The sequence below is a fragment of the Magallana gigas genome, chromosome 4 (genome assembly GCF_963853765.1).
Source record: "Magallana gigas chromosome 4, xbMagGiga1.1, whole genome shotgun sequence".
NCBI classification, from domain to species: Eukaryota; Metazoa; Mollusca; class Bivalvia; order Ostreida; family Ostreidae; genus Magallana; species Magallana gigas.
In genome coordinates this window covers 29,890,337-29,910,310 of record NC_088856.1, presented here as the reverse complement: position 1 = coordinate 29,910,310, position 19,974 = coordinate 29,890,337, and the positions used below count along the sequence as shown (strand labels likewise).

The window sequence follows — 19,974 nt, the reverse complement described above, 5'->3', positions numbered from 1 at the left end:
ATTTTACCTCGTACAACTCTACAAACAATATGAAATTTCTACCTCTTCAAATCATTTCTTTACTACATGTAAGCAATATCCAAGTTTGATTGTCCTTGTTCGGAATGTTAAAAACCGCCATTCACACAGTACTGTAAACCGTTTAAGAAGTATCGATTGTCATTTTTAGACAATTTTAACCTCCTTCAAAAGAAGAGCTTTCTAATGATATTAAAGCTTGTATATTTGGATACTTTTTTATGAAACAATTGCTAATAGTTGTTTACTTATATCTATAAATTGTAGATCTGGTGGATATTTAGTTGACCACCCATCTTCCTTAAACAGCTAGTTAAACCGTACGTACGACTATGATCCCGTCGTGCACTTATAAGCCGCATGAGACGGCCTTTGGCATATGCTGCTGCTTATTCCCCGTTGTTCTTTAATGATTGATCGAGGCTTTAAAATTAGAGCTGAAAGTTTCTTTTTTAGGCCTATTTGTTTAAATAAAGTACATAACAAGTTGCATGCTAATTTCTTCATATAGAAATCATGCATAAATTCCACAAGATTGTCACTATTGTTTCAATCTGACCAACAGAGGTGATCCGTTATGGTGACTTAATGAAAACGAAAATTGTATGCATCTCTGTGCATTATTTGCACAAAGTGTAGTATCCATGCTCTTCATCAGAAGACTTTATTATACAACGTAGTTGTTTGAGTTTTTTAAACTTATATTCCTGATGAACTCTGAACCCCCCGTGTGACCCTGTGATGAACTTAAATAAACCTCTGTCTTGTCCTTGTTTTGTCAGCCTTCACTCCAGGACGTTTTGTGCTGCTAAGTGTCGTTGAAATTGGTCCAGTTGTTCTGGAGAAGTTACAAATGTGAGGAGAAAAAAATCTGCAGGAAGACGATGATAATTAAAGCGGTAATGGTCCGGGTCTCTCAATTTCTATTAGATGTGTGATAAGGATGATGTTTATTATAAATACATTTTCTAGATTTATAAATACAAATATTTATCTATCACCCCTCCCATACGTTGATTTAATGGCTTATTGATAGAAATTCAGAGAATGTAAAATGGCCGAGTAGTATGATTGCCTGGTTCAAGTTATTTACCATATATACCTGTGCATTTTTTCCCTTGAGAGTTAATATCGATTCAATAATATAATAATTTATTTTATATACTTTTTGAAGGATAATTTATTAAAAAATTAAAAGATATATTATATGTAAATAAAATGAGTAAAATGTTTTTGTGATATGAAGGTATAATCTTATAACAGAACAAGATTTTTTTTTATAAGAAAATATAGTTTCCAAGAGTAAAGAGGGTGTCTTATATGTCTAGATTAATATATTGTTGAACCAGGCATCAGGATCATGATCCTGGAGCCAGGCAACGTCGATAGCGACGAACGGGGAGTAACTCTTGTATTTTTTTCAACCTGATCAGAGCAGGATCAGCCATGTTTTTAGCACGAATACTAGACGGCTAAAGATTGTGTTGTTTTTTTTTTATTGTTAACAAGGTTTGTATTTTTATTTTCTCTTTAATAGCATATTCAATATTTACTTATAAAGCTTTGCCATGGTGATATAACCATATATCTAAATTACATTAGAAATGAAAACTACTTTCGTTTTGAATTTAAATATCAGTGGTCTGTAAATTCAAGTGCCCCTAGATTTATCATTTGTTTCACCGTCTTAAAGAGAAAATATGAAAGTGGCCTAAATTTCAAGTGAATGTAATATATACATAAAAAATTCAAATAATCTTTTAGCCCTATAGAAATTGTGTTATATAGTTAATTGTTTTTTAAAATATACATAACTTTTGGGTTTTTTAAGATTAATTAGGGTCTTCCGTTTCCAACGGAAGACCCTCTTGTTATTCTACGGTTTCTTTTTCTTTATTCTTATTATTCTTTTTTTTCTTTTTCTGACTTTTTTGGAGCATCATTTCTCAAAAACTACTCAACCGATTTGCACAAAATTTTCAGGAGAGATAGAACAATGTCGTTGCTACATATTATTAAATTTTCAAATGATGACGTCACTTCCGGTTTCAGATATTGACGATTTTGTAAATTTTTAAGGGTCATTTTGTCCACGCATCTTCTCCAAAACTAATCAAGATAGAAGCCTGAAATTTTCAGGGATTGTAGATGAATGTATGTAGATGTACCCCCATGCTTCCAATTATGAAAATTGCTCAAGGCCTCGAAGCTCGCCTGAACCTGAAAATTAGCACCAAATTTTTTCACAAAATTTTCGCACATTTTCTGTAATTTCTTTTGATGTATAAATATTTTGTTAACACATGTAATGCAAAAGTTGTTTAATTTTTGCAAGACCTTTAATTTGATATCAAGAAAAAGGGGCTGGCCCCTCAATTTAGGGGCCAAGATGGCTCTAAAGTCTTCTTACAATAACTCTTTACTGAACAATATTTTGTTATTAATTATAGAAGCAAAAATGTTCACTGTACAGCTGTTTATCTATTCAGTACAATATCTTAGTCATATGTTACGTAATTAGGGGTTTCAAGGGGCCAGAAGTTGAAAAATTTGATCATTAATATCAGATAAAGGAGAAATATTTTGAATAGAACTGTAGAACAAAAGTTGTTTAAAATAATGTTCTCAACAATACGAAAACTAAAATTTTGTTGTTGGTGGTCCCGGTAAGGAGTTTAAGGGTCGGCTCCTAAAACACATTTATACAGATATCTTGAGAAAGGTTAAAAATTCCTAAACACTTGTTGAACAAAATATGTTTATATTTGCAAGACCTTTAATTTGATATCAAGAAAAAGGGGCTGGCCCCTCATATTAGGGGCCAAAAGGGCTCTAAAATCTTTTTATAATAACTCTTTACTGAAAAATATTTTGTTATCATTTATAGAAGCAAAAATGCTCATTGTACAGCTGTTTATCTATACAGTATCATACCTAAGTCATATGTTACGTAATTAGGGGTTTCAAGGGACCAGAAGTTGAAAAATTTGATCATTAATATCTGAAAAAGAAGAAATATTTTGAAAAGCAATGTAGAACAAAAGTTGTTCAAAATAATGTTCTTAACAAAATGATACCAATAATGTTGTTGTTAGTGGCCCCGATAAGGGGTTAAAGGGTCAGCCCCTCAAACACAGTTGTTTAGATATTTCCATAACGTTTTACAATTTGTGAATACTTGTAGAACAAAATATGTTTATATTAGCGAGACCTTTTATTTGATATCAAGAAAAAGGGGCTGACCCCTCAAATTAGGGGCCAGAAGGGCTACTAAATCTTTTCATAATAACTCTTTTCTGACCAATAATTTGATATTAATCATAAAGTAGCAAAGAAGCTTTTATCTAGCTTAATTTGAAACCGAAACCCGTTTTAAAATCGGACGATGCATTACAGAGATATCGGGGTTTAAAAATTGATAAATCCGGAAATTTTGATTCCGCGTCCTTGGTTTAAAAAATAGCGTAATGTTTAAAGTGAAATTAACTCGTACCAAAAATATTGTTAAGTCGTACTTAAACACATTCGGATTTTTTTGATTAAGTCGTTCTTGAAATCGGAAAGATGTTTGTTAAGTCGTACTTAAAATCATTCGTATTTTGTTAAGTCGTACCAGGAATAACTCGATTTTTTTCATCTTTTATATTTTAGTTACTCTTGTAATTGGTTTAAGAGCTCTGCTTCTTACAGGAACTTCCAGCTTTACTTCCAACATTAACGGAAGACCCACTCGTTGCTTTGCAACGAGCTTTGCTCTAGTTATTATAATTTTTATTTGTTATTTATTTTTGACTCACAATATAATTAATATGTTGTTTTTTCATAGATTAAATGACCATGGATCCTCATTCCAGTGCCCAGGATATACCCCGATGTGACCTTTGTGAGACTGCCACAGTACACAGCTACTGTGACTTTTGTCATGTCAACCTCTGCAAGCCCTGTGTAGTAGACCACATCTCAGATGGATATCATAAACATGTAATAGTCCCTTTCCAGGAACGAAGATCAACCCTCATTTATCCAAAATGTGAAACACATCCACACAAAAATTGCGAATTCCAGTGCAAAGACTGCAACAACATTTTGGTTTGTTCTTCTTGCATAGCATCAGAAAAACATGGGAGACATAAATTTGTAGAAGTTACAGAAATTTACAAGACAAATAAAGAAGTTATCAAAGATGATACAGAAGTGTTAGAAAATCGCATTTTCCCATCATATAAAGATATTGCACGCGACTTGGAAAATCAGCTTGCCAACCTGGATGGAGGATATGAGAAACTTACAACAACATTGTCCAAACAAGGAGAGCAATGGCACAGAGAAATCGACATCATCATCAACAAAATGAAAACTGAAATCAGCGAGATAAAAGAGAAACACAGAGACATTTTACAGAAACACTTGAATGAAATCAAACAAATACAGTCTCTCATAAAAGAAACATTACAGACCATAAGGAAAATCGAGAAATCCACTGAAATAGCTCCTGCTGTTGAATACAGCTCTAAGATCAGAGAGTTCAGCAAGCTTCCACCCAAGGTTCAGGTATCATTGCCAACATTTCTTCCAAAACCAATAGACTGTGAAAAGCTGTATAGTTTGTTTGGACAGATCACCCCATTATCTACCGCTACAGAAGAAAATGTCTTCCCACAGAACCAACCCAAAATTTCAGTTAGAGAACTACTGGATGAACCCGAGCTAGTTGCCACAATACAGACTGGACATAGAAGTTTATGCACTGTTACCTGTCTAAATGAAGACAGGATATGGACGAGTGGACTGACCAATGATATCAAATGCTTCAACATTAAAGGTTCACTCCTCCAGACAATCAAGACAAAATCAGGGGAATGGCCCATTGATATAGTTGTAGACAGTGTTGGGGATCTACTGTACTCTGACTGGGAAACAAGGTCAGTGAATAAAGTAAAGAATGGACACACAGAAGTGTTGATCAGATTACAGGGATGGAAGCCTGGTAAGCTGTGTGTCACCTCTACTGGTGATCTCCTGGTTACCATGTTCATTTATGATGAAACTCAATCCAAAGTTGTCCGTTACTCGGGATCTACAGAGAAACAAACAATTCAATTTGATCATAAAGGTAAACCTCTGTACTCAGGGAATACTTATAGTAAATATATTACTGAGAACAGAAACCATGACATCTGTGTTTCTGACTGGAAGGCTGGTGCAGTAGTGGTGGTTAATCAGGACGGGACACTCAGATGGAGATACACCGGTCATCCCTCAGTTACCAAGAACGAACCGTTTCGACCCTATGACATCACAACAGACAGTCAGAGTCGTATCCTGACAGCAGACAGCGACAACCATCGTATCCACATTCTGGATCAGAATGGACAGTTTCTCCGTTACATTGATAACTGTGATCTAAAGAATCCTAATGGTTTATGTGCGGATAATAATGACAATCTGTTTGTGTGTGAGTACAGCAAAGGCAATGTAAAGAAAATCAAATATCTAAAGTAGATGTCATCAGTTATAGAGGTGTGATGTAAATCAAACAACATTTTTTAAATTATATTGTGTTGGCATTTTCTATAAAAAGAATTTAAATTGTACTTTCGATCATTCTCTCTTTTTTGAAACAGGATGGAAGTTTTTAATCAAAGTACTGAAGAACTGACGGGAGTTGATTTTGTCGATGTTTATTTATTTTAAAATCAATGATATGTTATTTTGCATGACAAGTACATGTATACGTAGTTTGTAATATAAATTACGCATATTTTTATAATATGAATTTTTGAACTTTTTCGACTAGAATGTCGAGAAACCTCCATATGAATCATGTTAAATAATATTTAAAGATAAAATTAATTCAATCAAACTATGTATGCAGTGGTAGAAATATTTCTCGAAAATTGTATGGATCCAAGCAATATTGAACTCTAGTCTCGTTCAACCAAACGCTTGGCTGACACCGTAAATCTCCGACAAGGGTTTACGGAGACAGCCAAGCGTCGAGTTGAACGAGACTATATTGAACTCTGGCGTAGGAATATATGCGACTATAAAAAATGTTTAAATTGTGTGTACCATTTAAAATCTGACTATTTTTAAGGTATTTGTAAATAAGTTTCCTTGAAAAACAATGCTTTAGCATACATTATGTCACAGGTGGTGAAAAGTCAAGTCTCAACCGGGACTCGAACCCAGGGCCTCTGGCGTACCGTGCCAGCGCTCTAACCACTGAGCTATTGAGACCCGATATATTGACTGACAGTCACACACCTGTGAACCCGGTGACATACTCCCCCTCTTGGTAGAAATTCGTCCTCGAATTTACGAGTAGAACTCTACGAGTGAAGGAAATGTTGTGAAACATGTTCCTAGGGAGTGACCGTGGGTTTTGTACGTTGGGCGCCAAATGTCACAGGTGGTGAAAAGTCAAGTCTCAACCGGGACTCGAACCCAGGGCCTCTGGCGTACCGTGCCAGCGCTCTAACCACTGAGCTATTGAGACCCGATATATTGACTGACAGTCACACACCTGTGAACCCGGTGACAATTACATCGAATTCATCAATAATTTTCAAGAACTAAGTCTTGTCAGGAGCAATGATTTGTGCTGAGGTCCAAACACTGTTTCACTTTCGGTTTGTCCGAGTGACTGCATAGGAGAGTTGATTAAAAATCAACTCCCAAAAAGTGCCAGATTTAGAACAATGTTTAAGGTTAATAAAAATAGCACTTCCACATACTTGAAGTTGCCCTGGAGTAGAGATTTAGTTTTATTTTTAAATTGATTCATAATAAAGCTCCGTAACAAACCAGGAACATTTTAACTGGCCTCATAATTTCACAATTTGTAAAAACTGTCTATATACTAGTTATTCCAACCCCTTACACTCCGTTTGCCTAGTAGATATCCAGTAGAAGAGAGGAAAATCTTGAAGAAGTAAATAGTAATGCATATTTGCTACATTACCAAGAATGAAAACAATCAGGAACCCAGACTGAGAAGCCGTGGATTTTCTGCTTATGTAGACGCTTGGACACGTTCATCCAGATTTGTTTGTCGGCTAGTTGCCGAAGAGTACTCATCGAGAGTATTTTAAAGATATATTTAATATTTACTGATCCTGGAGCCATGAATTTGAACAAACTTTTGGTTGTTCAGTTTACTACATGTATAACCAAGACTTTAGATTGTCAGCATCTTGTCCAGGAGTACATGTAATAAAGAGGATAATAAATTGATCTGCAAAAGAACAACTTCCTATCTTGAAAACTGTAGGAGGAGTTATCCGTATGATAAGGTACCCTTTTGCCAGCCGCCCGCCCGTCCGCCATTTTCACCATTTCAATATTAAACCGGATTTTTCCCTTGGAAAACCGGGTTAAAAAACAGAAAAATATGAATTTGACCAAAATAGTAACAATGCCCCTTTCACAACAAATCATTAGAAAACATGTACATGAAAGGCATAAATTTGAACTTGTATTCTTTAATTAACATCTTAATTATTAACCTAATTAAAATGTATGCCAACAAAAAAGTATAAGTTACTCAATTATTGATAATATACATCAGTATGTTAGAAAAAAGAAATATAGCCAAGTCGTCTTATATGGGAATTTGAGTCGGACATCATCATGATTATTTCCTGCAGTCCTTGATTTTTATATAAGGCTGTTGACGGTTTCAACCGATCGGTAAACTGGTTAGAACTGGATTTCATCCCTGTCAGTTCTTTTAGAGCTATGAACCACAATCAGTTTTCTAAAAAAATAAAGGAAAAAATACTAAGTAGATGTAATCAATTTTTTAGTTACATAATATTGCGTAATACACTACGTATAATGGTGTAGTCTAATTACTAGTATATCATCCATCAAAATATCCAACCACTTTCCAAAACTTGACGGTAATGACGGGTAATCAATACAAATTTAATTAGAATATTAACTGTTTCAGGGGGGATGTTGATAGCATGGAAAACTTTAATGTCATCATAGCACATATAGTGGTAGAAACCCTTTGACAAAAATGGAAATTGTTACTAGGGTTGGAACAAGTTGCGTGATTTTTTTTTCAGTGAATGGATAAAGAAATTTACAACAATATTCACTTTTTCAAATTTATGTATTGCTGTTTTATCAAACTTTTGTTTTTAAAATATTTTATCATATATTTGTACGTTTGATCACATGACTTTAGTTGATCAGTAAACAATTCGGTGATCAAAATCCTTAATTAAATATTCAAAAAGGTATTCAAGTTAAAGTTTAAAATAAATAAAATTTAAAAAAACCAACATATGTAGTACAAACACCATATACCGGTAAGTATAAAATAAAAATTGTAATCAATTCATAATACAAAAAACATGCAATGCCAAAAAAAAAAACCAAATAACAAACCATTTTCATTGGTAACATTTTGTTAAAGCAATAAGAGCTGCAATTTTTAAGCTGAATTTTTTTTTTTACAAAAATATTTTCTACTAAAATGGCAAAAAGTATCATGGTTAAATTCTGTTGGCCTTATTATTGTGTAATAAGCAGTTAAGAAGCAAAATTGAATTTTTGTTGTCTTGCTATGTTAGAAAAGAAATCTTTCTTCTGACAAAAATTTATGATTTTTTTTCAAATATTATTTATCATAAAAGTTTGAGTTACATACAGACAGGTTTTTGAAGCAAAATAAAATTCTAAAAAATACAACTCATATTGCTTTAAGTTCAAATCATTTGAATAGACTATTATTCATTAAAAATATGCAAAACATTTCTAAATGTCTTTTATTCAGTACAGATCTGTATCTTAATTAGTTTGATTTGGGCATATTTTATAGTATAATAATATATAACATGTTCTAATGTACATTGTAAGGTCTTAAAACTTATTATGTCCTAAGTAACATAATCCTTTTAAAACTTAGAATAAAAAGACAGCTAACAAAAAAAGTCAATTTTCCCTCCTTTTAAAAATCTAACAATATTTTAGTAATGCAACATTTAAGGGAGTGCCACTTAATAATAAAACTCCAATTTTATGCTAAAATCAGAATTTTCACTCGAATTACTGGTACGTGTAATTGCACATATTAACAAATACAGCATACATTGATACATACTGAACGTATGTGTAATTTTTCTGCTTATATAGTTTTTAGGTGATTTTTAAATATTCTTAAATCATAGAATCTTCAAATTTATAAATGATTATAAATTGAACACATAGATAATTTAATTATATAATGTACATGTGGATTAAGCATATTATGCTGATTATAAAAAGAGCATGTAAATACAGCTCAATACATAAAAAAAACTGCAGATAAAACATACATCTTGGCAATGTTTATTATTACATGTACTGTTTATTGCTTCTATAACAAATCTATTTCTTAAATCAAATCAAGCCGCCAATAAACAGAATATAAATTAATACAACAAGTCAAACATTTTCAATAAGGCAACAATTAAAATCACAATTTATCACCCTGTAAGCATGCACATTCTAAATGCATGGACACTTTAGAGTCATTATCACATCAAAAAGCTGTAAATATTTATTTCATCGTAGAATCAAAACAAGTTGTAATTGATCCTGGTCTCCACTGAAATAGAGTTGCACTGATTATGTAGACAGAACTGAGAGTCTGACAACATAAGTCGCTTATTTCTATAACCCATATAAACAGAATGGACGATAACAATATAGACAGGCCTACGTCAAGTTGTTGTTGGTGATGTACACTACTCCAGACGTCCATCCATGGTCTCCTGAACATGCATGGTCACTGTTTTGATTCATTCAGTCTTTGTCGATCTCCTGGGGTGTGACGATGATTTCCTCCTCCTGGTACCGCATTGCTGAGGCCCCGCCCACCATCCCTGCTACCCATAGCACTCTGAAAAATATGGAACAAAATTTCGAGGTTTGTCATTACAAATGTATTAAAGCCCTTTAAGACTCCCCCTTTTTTACAGGGGGGGGGGGGGGGGGGGGCAAGGTTTAACATTAAAAATGTATTAAAGACCTTTAAAGGGGCATGGTCATGATTTTGGTCAAAATTTATTTTTCCAATTCTAATGTTTACAATGCTTAGTTAAGCCATTTTTAATAGGCAACCAAAATTTGAGTGTCATTTGTTGAGTTATAAGCGAGTTACAGAGCTTACAACTCCTCGCTATGTAAACAAAGCTTTTGTTTACATTTTGAACGTTGAAGTGAAAATTCTAGTTTTAGACCTAAATTGAATGTGTTAATCGTTAGGAACTGTTTATTTATGCTTAAAATGAATAAGAATATAGACAAATCAGCTTGAAAAAGATTCTTTACTGGTGTATTGAACCTATGTAAACAAAAACAGGGCACGAGCCTTGTTTACATGACGAAGAATTGTGAGCCCTGTATCTTGCTTAAAACTCATAAACTTGCACCCAAATTTCATTTGATCATTAGAAATGAATTCATAAATCATTGTAAATAATAAAAACAGAAAATAAAATTTGACCAAAATCGTGACCATGCCCCTTTAAGACTTTTTTTTGGGGTGGGGGGGGGGGGGGGGTGGGGAACTTTTTTATTGGACATGGCAAAGGTTTATGCAGCACATGTATGAACAGTTCATGTCAGATTTTAAGAGCTGTTTCTTACATTATTAAAATGACCGCCACACAGCTGATTCCAGCAAACATCAGGAACACAAATCCCCTGAAGTAGGTCACCGTGGCACTATACACTGCGCTACTGACCGTGGTCCCCACGATGGTGATGAAGGAATCTATCATGCCCATCCCGGCAAACAGGGTCCCTAAAATATTAAAGATTTGGCACATTCAATTTAAGGTATCCGATGTACAATTGAGCCAGAGAGCTCGGGATTTTCCGGGATGAGCTCGGTAGATTACGGAGCTTGAAATAAATTTTCAAAAAGTCGCACTATTTTTGATCTGACATAATAAACGATAAATAATAAACAATTGATGCATAAAGTCAAGCAATATTTTTTTTTCTTAATTTTAAAACGAGTTATTTGAACTTTTCCCCCTTACGTTGATTGTGACGTTGTAGCAGCTTTACGTCATTTGCCGTTGTATGACGTTATTTTTTTCCCGCGGCGCTCTTGCAATAACGTGAAGAAAAAATCTTAATTTATAGAGTAAAAGTTGCAGTGCACAAGTCACGTATTTCGTCGAAAAATACTGAGTAGGTCGTTTTAATAATTGATTTCGTAGATATTGTGACTGTGCATAACTTGAATTGTTAATTGTCTGTTAATCGTATGCCCCTATTCAATCTGTTCAATTTTTTGTATACCTAATTTCATTAAACATACAGAGTGTTGCGGACCTAACATTTGTATAACGGCGTATTTGCTACTATCTATTTTAAATAAGTACTATGCATACGGATTTCGTGGTTAAAATGCTTGTACACGTTTATTGTAATTATTGTGTTAAAACATCTCCTTGTTATTTTCCGTAAATCATGTTAACAAGAGTCAAATAATGAAATTTCTAATCATTGATTTATTTTTTCATCGGGATTCCAAACGATTTTCATCTCTCGCATTTCATATCACATGTATGTGCATGAACGGTACATTTTTTACTCCTTTTCAAAATCGCTGGATTTTATATCATTCAAATAATACTATTAGATACTGATTCCGACTGCTTTAAAGTCAATTCGTTTCATTTTGCTGTTTACATAAAAGAGGCACGTCACCATCCAATGAAATCAAATACTCGAAATTTGATTGACAGGTTCAGCCAGATAGCCGATGTCCGATGCATGTTATGTGTGGTATTTGTACACAATCTTATCGTGTAAAAATGCATGCTTATGACAACATCACAGCGTCATTTATGGTTGATTCATATTTTGTTATAACTGTGCAAAGCATGTTAATGTATTGTACATTCCACAATTGTACCGATACGGAAACATCGTAGTCAGACTTTATCGACAGTCTCCATTTTAAAACTGACTTAATTTTTTTGTTAAAAAGGATACAATTTTGAGTAAAAGAAAATACAGTATATATTGTTTTCTACGAGTTTGGAATGAATTGGTTTGGAATTAATTCTAATAAAACATTTCACACGGTTCTTGCACACTTTGTTCCTAACGCTTTACACACCTGATGTGACCCGCAATTCACAACTTCGTTGTATTAGTAACAATATTTTTTGTGCAAACATTTTGCTGAATGAAAAACAAGAGGCCCAGGGGCCACATCGCTCACCTGAGCAACAATTGCCTTATTCTGATCAAATTAGCATAACAGTATCAAAATATCTTGGCAACTAAGTACAATAGATCTTGCTAAAAAAAAGTTGAAAATCTGCCAATTTTTATCCACCTCTTTTTTTGGTAAATACCAAGCCCTTTTTGTTGTTGTACCTGTAAGAAAATTTTTCTCTATTCCTATATACTGTGGTTTCATTAATTTTCGTGGGTATCAATTTTCGTGGATTTTCTGAAAACCAGTTTCAAGGATACATAATTTCGTGGCCAATGATCCTATCAATACAAAATGTTTGTTGAAAGTGAATTTCAATGATCATTTAATTTCATGGATCAACTTAACAACGAAATCCACGAAAATTGGTATTCAACGAATATTGATGAAACCACAGTACCCCCCCCCCCCCCCCCCATTTCGTGGCCCCACTTTTCTCTAGGGAATCATGGTTTCATCAAACTTTAATCTGCATAACCTGTGCTTTCACACTAAGTACTGAGTTTTGGACCGAAAACTTTCCCAGAATATTTTTAAAGATTTTCTCTATATATTCCTATGTAAAAATTCAAACCGCCATCACGGCCCCGCCCTACCACTAGGGACTGTGATTTTGCAAACTTGAATTTACACTACCTGAGGATGCCTCTACACAAGTTTAAGCTTTTTCTGGCCAAATAGTTTTTAAAAAGAAGATTTTTAAAGATTCTCTCTATATATTCCTATGTAAAAAGTCATCCCCCATTGTGGCCTCACCATAACCCCTGGACTATTATTCAAACAAACTTGAATCTATACAATCTGGGGATGCTTTCACTCAAATTTGGGCTTTCCTGGCCTAATAGTTTTGAGAAGAAGATTTTTAAAGATTTTCTCTATATATAAAAATTTATCCCCCATTGTGGCCCCACCCTAGCCCCCAGGGACCATGATTGGAACAAACTTGAATCTACATTATCTGAGGATGATGACACGCCAATTTGAGCTTTCTTGGCCAAATTGTTTTAAGAAGAATTTTTTTTAAAGATTTTCTCTATATATTCCTATGTAAAACTTGATCCCCCTCTTGTGGCCCCACCCTACCCCGGTTACCATGATTTGAACCAACTTGAATCTACACTACCTGAGGATGCTTCCATTTTAATTTGAGCTTTACTGGCCTAATAGTTTTTGAGAAGAAGATTTTTAAAGATTTTCTCTATATATTCCTATGTAAAACTTGATCCCCCCATTGTGGCCCCACCCTACCCCTGGAGACCATGATTTGAACAAACTTGAATCTACACTACCTGAGGATGCTTCCATTTTAATTTGAGCTTTACTGGCCTAATAGTTTATGAGAAGAAGATTTTTAAAGATTTTTTTCTCTTATATATTCCTATGTAAAACTTGATCCCCCAATTGTGGCCCCACCCTACCCCCGGGGACCATGATTTGAACAAACTTGAATCTACACTATCTGAGGATGCTCCCATTTTAAATTGAGCTTTTCTGGCCTGATAGTTTTTGAGAAGGAGACTTTTAAAGATTTTCTCTATATATTCCTATGTAAAACTTGATCCCCCTCTTGTGGCCCCTCCCTACCCCCGGGGATTATGATTTGAACAAAATTGAATCTACACTATCTGAGGATGCCTCCACACAACTTTAAGCTTTTCAGGCCGAATAGTTTTTGAAAAGAAGATTTTTGAAAAATACCAACAAATTTTCAATAATTCTCAATTATCTCCCCTTTAAAAAGGGCGTGGCCCTTCATTTGAACAAACTTGAATCCCCTTCACCTAGTGGTGCTTTGTGCCAAATTTGGTTGAAATCTGCCCAGTGGTTCTTGAGAAGAAGATGAAAATGTGAAAAGTTTACAACGACGACGACGACAACGACGACAGACAACGGACAAATTGTGATCAGAAAAGCTCACTTGAGCCTTTGGCTCAGGTGAGCTAAAAACTGAACAGTTTAGATTTTTAATTTTAGAATTACAAGTTCTAAATGGTAAAGGTATAGAAAACAGGAAAATTACCAGGTAACGGGAATATGCGTTGGATTATGAATGCGACGGCGGGGAGGGGGGGGGGGGGGGAATCGCGTGAGTCGTCATGGTCATTATAAAAAAAATTCGCAAAAATAAAAAAAGATATTGATAAAGGTAATCAATTTATTTAAAAACTTTATTTTTATTAAAATATGTTGGCAATTTTTATTTGATAAATATTATTAATGATTACACATGTTTTCGTCAAAGAAAAGTAGTATTTTACCATGCGTGATTTGCAGAGCTAGAGTTACTTCCCCATAGTGATTTGGCGGGGAAAAACATCTATTTTTAGAAACTACATATTCTTACCTATCAAACGAGTACATTGAATATATACCTTACCAGGCATCATTTTTTGATCAATTGTACATCGGATACCTTAAAGACACTGTGTGTTTTCTCTGCTTATCATTTGTATCTCTACGTCTTTTTTTCTATGTAGAATTACAATAAATCATGTAGTTGACATATTTTACTTTGACAGCAAAAACAGTGAAATAATTTCTCTGCTACCTAGCCATGGTAAAAGCCATCAAAACATTTTCAACCACAGAGTTTTTTTCCCCCTTGTTTCTGATTTTATCCATATCATTACATTAAATCAGCTGCGCTTCGGGAAATAGTTGATCATTTGATGTTTCAGGGCACAAAAAACTTGTTATCCATTATAATTGTCCTAATAACCAGTAAATACATGCATGTATATTTACTAATTGACCAGTCTCACAATAACTATCAATCTGGAGAAAAAATTCCTAAAGCTTGCCTTGTTTATCTGGTGGTGTCATTCTAGACATGATGCCTCTCATGATTGGTGCAACCATTGCTGATCCAAAGCTTACTATGGGAACTGAGGAAAGATGTTAAAATAATATTAATGGACTTTAAACTGTAGTGGTTCATAAAATATTTTTCAATCATCAAATTTAAAGATGTCATAATAAACTATGATAATTAAAATAATAACTATAAAAATATCTTTTATATCAGACTTTCAATCATTTATTTTGTCTAATGATTTTATAATGATTTTTTTTAAAAGATGGATGATAACTGAACATGAAATAACACATAAATTTTGTATGCATTAAATTCTACTTTCTTCTCTTCTATTCTCAAATAAGTAATACTGCCAACTTGTGCTGATTAAGGAAATCTAGTTGTTTGTATGCTCTAAACTCTTTCGTAACAACTTACCCAGAAATAGCTCATAACTTTCTTCAGCAAAGGCCTCTAGAATAAAGGCCACCATGTGAGATGTAGCTCCTATCAATGCAATGAATTCCACTGAGACGCAACACTGCAGAACTCGTATGAGCACCAGACCAATTACGTAAGACGATATGATGCGCAGTCCCATAAACCATCCAAGGAGAACTGAGTTCCAACAAAACGGTTTGTTGAGCTCATAGAGCGTTTCTACACTAACTCGTCCAAGCACACCAAACTGAACACATAAGAAAATCAGCAAGGAACATACGTATCTCCATTGAGTTCCTTTTCCGTTTTTATTGCTGGTGTAAAATTCCCAGACCCCTTTGAATTTGCTGCAGAAGTTCAATCTATTGGATCTTGATTTGCATTCAGAAGGTAGAGATTCTGGCAGGAAAATTCCCAATAATAAAAGTGCCGCAAATATGCACATCGTGGATATGAAAGTCGGTAAGAGGAATCCGAATTCCCTGATGAGATATCCTGAGGACAAGGAACCCAGAAGGCCCCCTAGCCCAGCGATGACTTCAATGATCACTAAAAGAAGAATTCTTTGGTCCCCCTTTTCAGTAATGTCTGCTACATATGAAAACAACACGGTGATCTGAGAATACAGTCCACCTGTCGAGCCCTCAAGGAGCAAGAAGAGGATAAACCAGGCCAAGTCCAGCTCAAAGTATATCCCGATTACAAACAACGTACTTCGAATTATGAATCCGGCGATGGGAATAAGGATGAAAGGTTTCCTCCCATACGTGTCACTAAGAGTGGACAGGAAAAAGCTGCCGAAAATCGGAGGAATATACAAAGCCAAGGAAGTGTAGACCATAAACTGCGAAGCTAGAACCTGGACTTTATTTTGTAAATTCTCCTCTGCTTCTGACGTAGCATTTGCACTGCTATTGCAGTAGGATTTCTGGGTATCTTGAGAGGTGTACGTGATGTTGGGTAGGTACTTCTTGTAGTAGAAATAGTAGACATATTGATGAAGGACACCTAATTGTAAAATGGTGAAGGCTACTATAATGAGGAAAAATCCTGAGGCCAGCACAAAGCAGCGCTTCAGAAACAGTCTTCTTCCTCTTCTCTGGATGGTCTCCTTGTCCTCCGCTTGACATTCATGGTTCAGGTTTCCCAGGAGCGGTGCGGTTTCTGCAGCATCGCTTTCTTCATTGTTCTCTGGACTATATGATACTGTTTGACTGATGGCTTTTGTCTGAAATTAAGATTCCAGATTATAAATTAGGAACATATCATGCTAAGGGAAAAAATAATTGTCTTGAATTAATACTTTCTCTGGCCAACTACCGGGTATTTCTGTATCAATATATACATAAACTTATGCTATAAAGTTTTGGAGATTTGAATTACTATCTCTTTGAAAATAAAACAAAATATTAATGTATCATTGGGTTTTTTAATCTAAAAAAATGCTGCAGTATTTACTGGTAGTTTAATTTCAAGTTGTGAATCTTGTTGTGTTTAAGAAAGTGAGCAAGCTCACATATCCACCAATCCCCCATCATTTGACAATAAATTGTACTAAACATAGTTAATGACAGGTAAGCATTAAATATGTTAAATACACAAAATAATTCAAAAATGGGGCACAACTTCCCCCCCCCCCCAAAAAAAAAAAAAAAAAAAAATTCATCACATATATCAAAACTTCCAGTACACTGTAAACATGCACTTGTATACTTTTGATTTTATCAACAGCAAAATAATGGAATTTTCTGGTGATTATATGCACATCTAAATATTGTGTCTTACACATGTATACCCTCAACGTTTTTCAAAATTCTGAGCAGCAGTTAAAGAGGAGTAGTGCTCTGTGAAACTGTGTGTAACTTTGAATTCAATATACAGGTAGGCCGAGAGTCTTACTATTTTACTTTTACTACTAAAGATCCAAAATTCCAGGAAAAATAATTGAACAGGAATTTCCTGGTACTATGCACATCTACCCAAAGTATTCTAATTCCTACAAAGTTTCAAGAAAAATCTGTGCAGTGGTCTAAGATGAGTTGCACTAACAAACTGTTCAGTACTACATTCAATAAATGGCCAAAAGTCAAAGAGCAAAAGACTGACTCTTTTGAAAAGAGTCACATTTCCTGTCAAAAATAAAGGAATTTCTTGCACATCTACACATTGTGTCCTTAATTCACTTCAAAGTTTCGAGAAAATCTGTGCAGCAGTTTCATTAAGAGGCGCTGTGTTTACAAAAACACAGGATTGACAGATGGACGGACTGACAGATGGATGAGTCCAAATCATTATATACATGTACCTCCCATAACAGGTTGCGGTATAAAAACAGGAGTGATGAACTGACAGACAGACAGACAGGTCATAAACATTATACATCCTGCAACAAGTTGCATGGGGTATAATATACTTCACAACTTCAAACAAACCTAGCTTTTACATCAATGGCCAATATTTAAACACATGCAGCTAGATTTTCTACTTTAATTACTCCAAACATTTTACATGGTGAAATCATACTTTGTAGATTTCAAATAAAATGTGAAGAAATAATATTGGCGCATAATCGCAAGAAGCAAATCTCACATATTTTAAAGTCTCGCTTTTATTTTTCAAACAGATGTGATCCAAAGAAAACTGTGATAAAAATTTGGCCTTCACAATTTTATATTATTGTGAGATTTGATGCAAAATTAATTTAATTAAAAGTGAATTGCTGATTCAAGAACTCGCATAAAATAAGGAATATACAGTAACCATTGATTATTTGTGATATTTTTTTTTCTGTATTTAAAATAGACATAAATGTACCTTAGATGTCATTTTGCTCTGTCTCCAAGTTAATTTCTCAGTCAAAAATGATTTTTGACCAGACTGTGTACTATAAGTTGTTTGTAATTCTGGATCGATCCATCGTCTGTGGAAAGGAAGCAGTACAGATTGGAGACGGTCACATATTATCACAAGATTTGTTCCGAATCGTCAGGTGCCTGTGATCATACAAATTTAATTTTTTTAGATATTCATTTTTTATCCCCAAACTGCAAATTTTTCACTTATTTCACATATGTGCAGTTTATTTATCATTCTGTATCTTTCATATTCAAATAATTTACTGTTAGTAGATTTGAGTGACTTTTTCCAGGTGTGTTATTCCACCTTAATTTTCAGCGAAAATTTCACCTACCTGTGTGGGTGCATGCTTATAATATTAAATGCATTATGTATATAAGAGTCTTGTGACTGGTCATAACTTTCAACATTTCGATTTTGATGTTCATCGATATCAGTCACATGCTGCATGTTAATAAGTTATTCGGATATAAGTTCTAGATAAAGACCTTTAAAAGCATGTAACTTTACAGCACCTGTACAAAGTTGAAAAAATAGAACGTTAATTTTAAACTGTTGAAGTTTTTTCGCAGGTAAATATAAATCAATACAATAGGACCTGAAATATTATTGGAAAAAAACTATAAAGTCCTAGAGTTAAAAAAAGAAGAGAAAGAAACCTACAAAGATGTGTTGGGGGGGGGGGGGGGGGGGTCCGATTCGATCAATGAAAAATCTGAACTTCTAAAAAGTTGCAGCTGAAGAAATGTCTTACCTGTTGGACTGGTACGTGCAGTACTTTGCAAAATCACTTCCATGCTGGTTGTTAACTTAATCATCACATAATGTCAAGCGTGTTAACCTGAGGAAAACGTTGTCCGAAGAAAATTTTCTTAAGAAGTTTGAAAGGAAGTAGCATAAACAAAAAGGGACATCACTCTTCTTCACAGAATGTATCGGGGTGGATCTAGCATCTGGGACGATTTCATTCAATTTTTTTTTTATATCTAATTAAAATAAGACCTTTAATATCGCTCTTCTCGATCGTGAGCGATATTAACCATAAAGATGAAAGGTTTAATTAGATTGGAATATCATTATGACTTTAACGTTATATCAATCAGTTTAACTCTTTATATTTCATTCCTAATAAAATTAATATACTTTGTCATGGTTTTCTCCTCAACCAGAGAAAATTGTCGGGCAATGGACACACTATAGAGTTAAATAAATATATTAAATATAGATCACTTTTTTCATTCAAGCGCGTAGCACCGGGGAAGGGGGGGGGGGGTAGCCCCTCCCCCACCCTCCACTTTTTATGGGCAGCAAAGATTTTTCATGACAAATCATATAAACAAAAGAATAAATATGAACATGGAGTTGGCCCTTGGTCCCCACTTTTATGTGGCCATGTAAATAAACAAATTGAAAATAAGGAAATAAACAGTGAAACTGAAGTGATAGGTATTCTTTTTGTATTTGAAGCAGTTTTTTAAAGTGTCAGAAAGAAATGTGTCAGTGAGGAGTAAATGAGTATTTAAATTTAATTACTTGAATTGTGAAATGGTTGAAAATTTACCTATAGTTTTAAATTAAAAGTGCATATCTTAGTAAATGGTATGAAACATGTAATACATATAATCCCACC

General features: G+C 34.2%; 2 protein-coding genes and 2 non-coding genes across 4 annotated transcripts; 1 reads left to right on the top strand and 3 right to left on the bottom strand.

The window, feature by feature from the left end:
• Positions 1-1,433: 1,433 nt before the first annotated feature.
• Positions 1,434-5,624, top strand: LOC109619088 (protein lin-41-like). Its single transcript, XM_020068417.3, has 2 exons — positions 1,434-1,527; positions 3,845-5,624. The coding sequence occupies exon 2, from the start codon at positions 3,850-3,852 to the stop codon at positions 5,518-5,520; it is 1,671 nt and encodes a 556-aa protein (XP_019923976.3). The 5' UTR covers positions 1,434-1,527; positions 3,845-3,849; the 3' UTR covers positions 5,521-5,624.
• A 561-nt stretch (positions 5,625-6,185) lies between these two features.
• On the bottom strand, positions 6,186-6,258 carry Trnat-ggu (transfer RNA threonine (anticodon GGU)). The gene has a single exon. It is a non-coding gene; the product is annotated as a tRNA-Thr (tRNA).
• A 186-nt stretch (positions 6,259-6,444) lies between these two features.
• Trnat-ggu (transfer RNA threonine (anticodon GGU)) lies at positions 6,445-6,517 on the bottom strand. Its single transcript has one exon. It is a non-coding gene; the product is annotated as a tRNA-Thr (tRNA).
• Positions 6,518-8,940: 2,423 nt separating this feature from the next.
• LOC105330974 (lysosomal proton-coupled steroid conjugate and bile acid symporter SLC46A3) lies at positions 8,941-19,255 on the bottom strand. Its single transcript, XM_066081970.1, has 6 exons — positions 19,099-19,255; positions 18,303-18,481; positions 15,486-16,716; positions 15,055-15,138; positions 10,663-10,819; positions 8,941-9,913 (listed from the first exon to the last, which is right to left on the bottom strand). The coding sequence occupies exons 2-6, from the start codon at positions 18,312-18,314 to the stop codon at positions 9,817-9,819; spliced, it is 1,581 nt and encodes a 526-aa protein (XP_065938042.1). The 5' UTR covers positions 18,315-18,481; positions 19,099-19,255; the 3' UTR covers positions 8,941-9,816.
• Positions 19,256-19,974: the final 719 nt, after the last annotated feature.

What these genes read in the sequence shown, in the direction of transcription:
- LOC109619088 (XM_020068417.3), top strand. Translation starts at nt 3,850, where the DNA reads ATGACCATGGATCCTCATTCCAGTGCCCAGGATATACCCCGATGTGAC.
- LOC105330974 (XM_066081970.1), bottom strand. An exon ending in GACACCACCAGATAAACAAG is followed by an intron (nt 10,820 to 15,054) that starts GCAAGCTTTAGG and finishes TTAATATTTTAG; the next exon opens with GGACCCTGTTTGCCGGGATG. An exon ending in GTGGCGGTCATTTTAATAAT is followed by an intron (nt 9,914 to 10,662) that starts GTAAGAAACAGC and finishes CATATTTTTCAG; the next exon opens with AGTGCTATGGGTAGCAGGGA.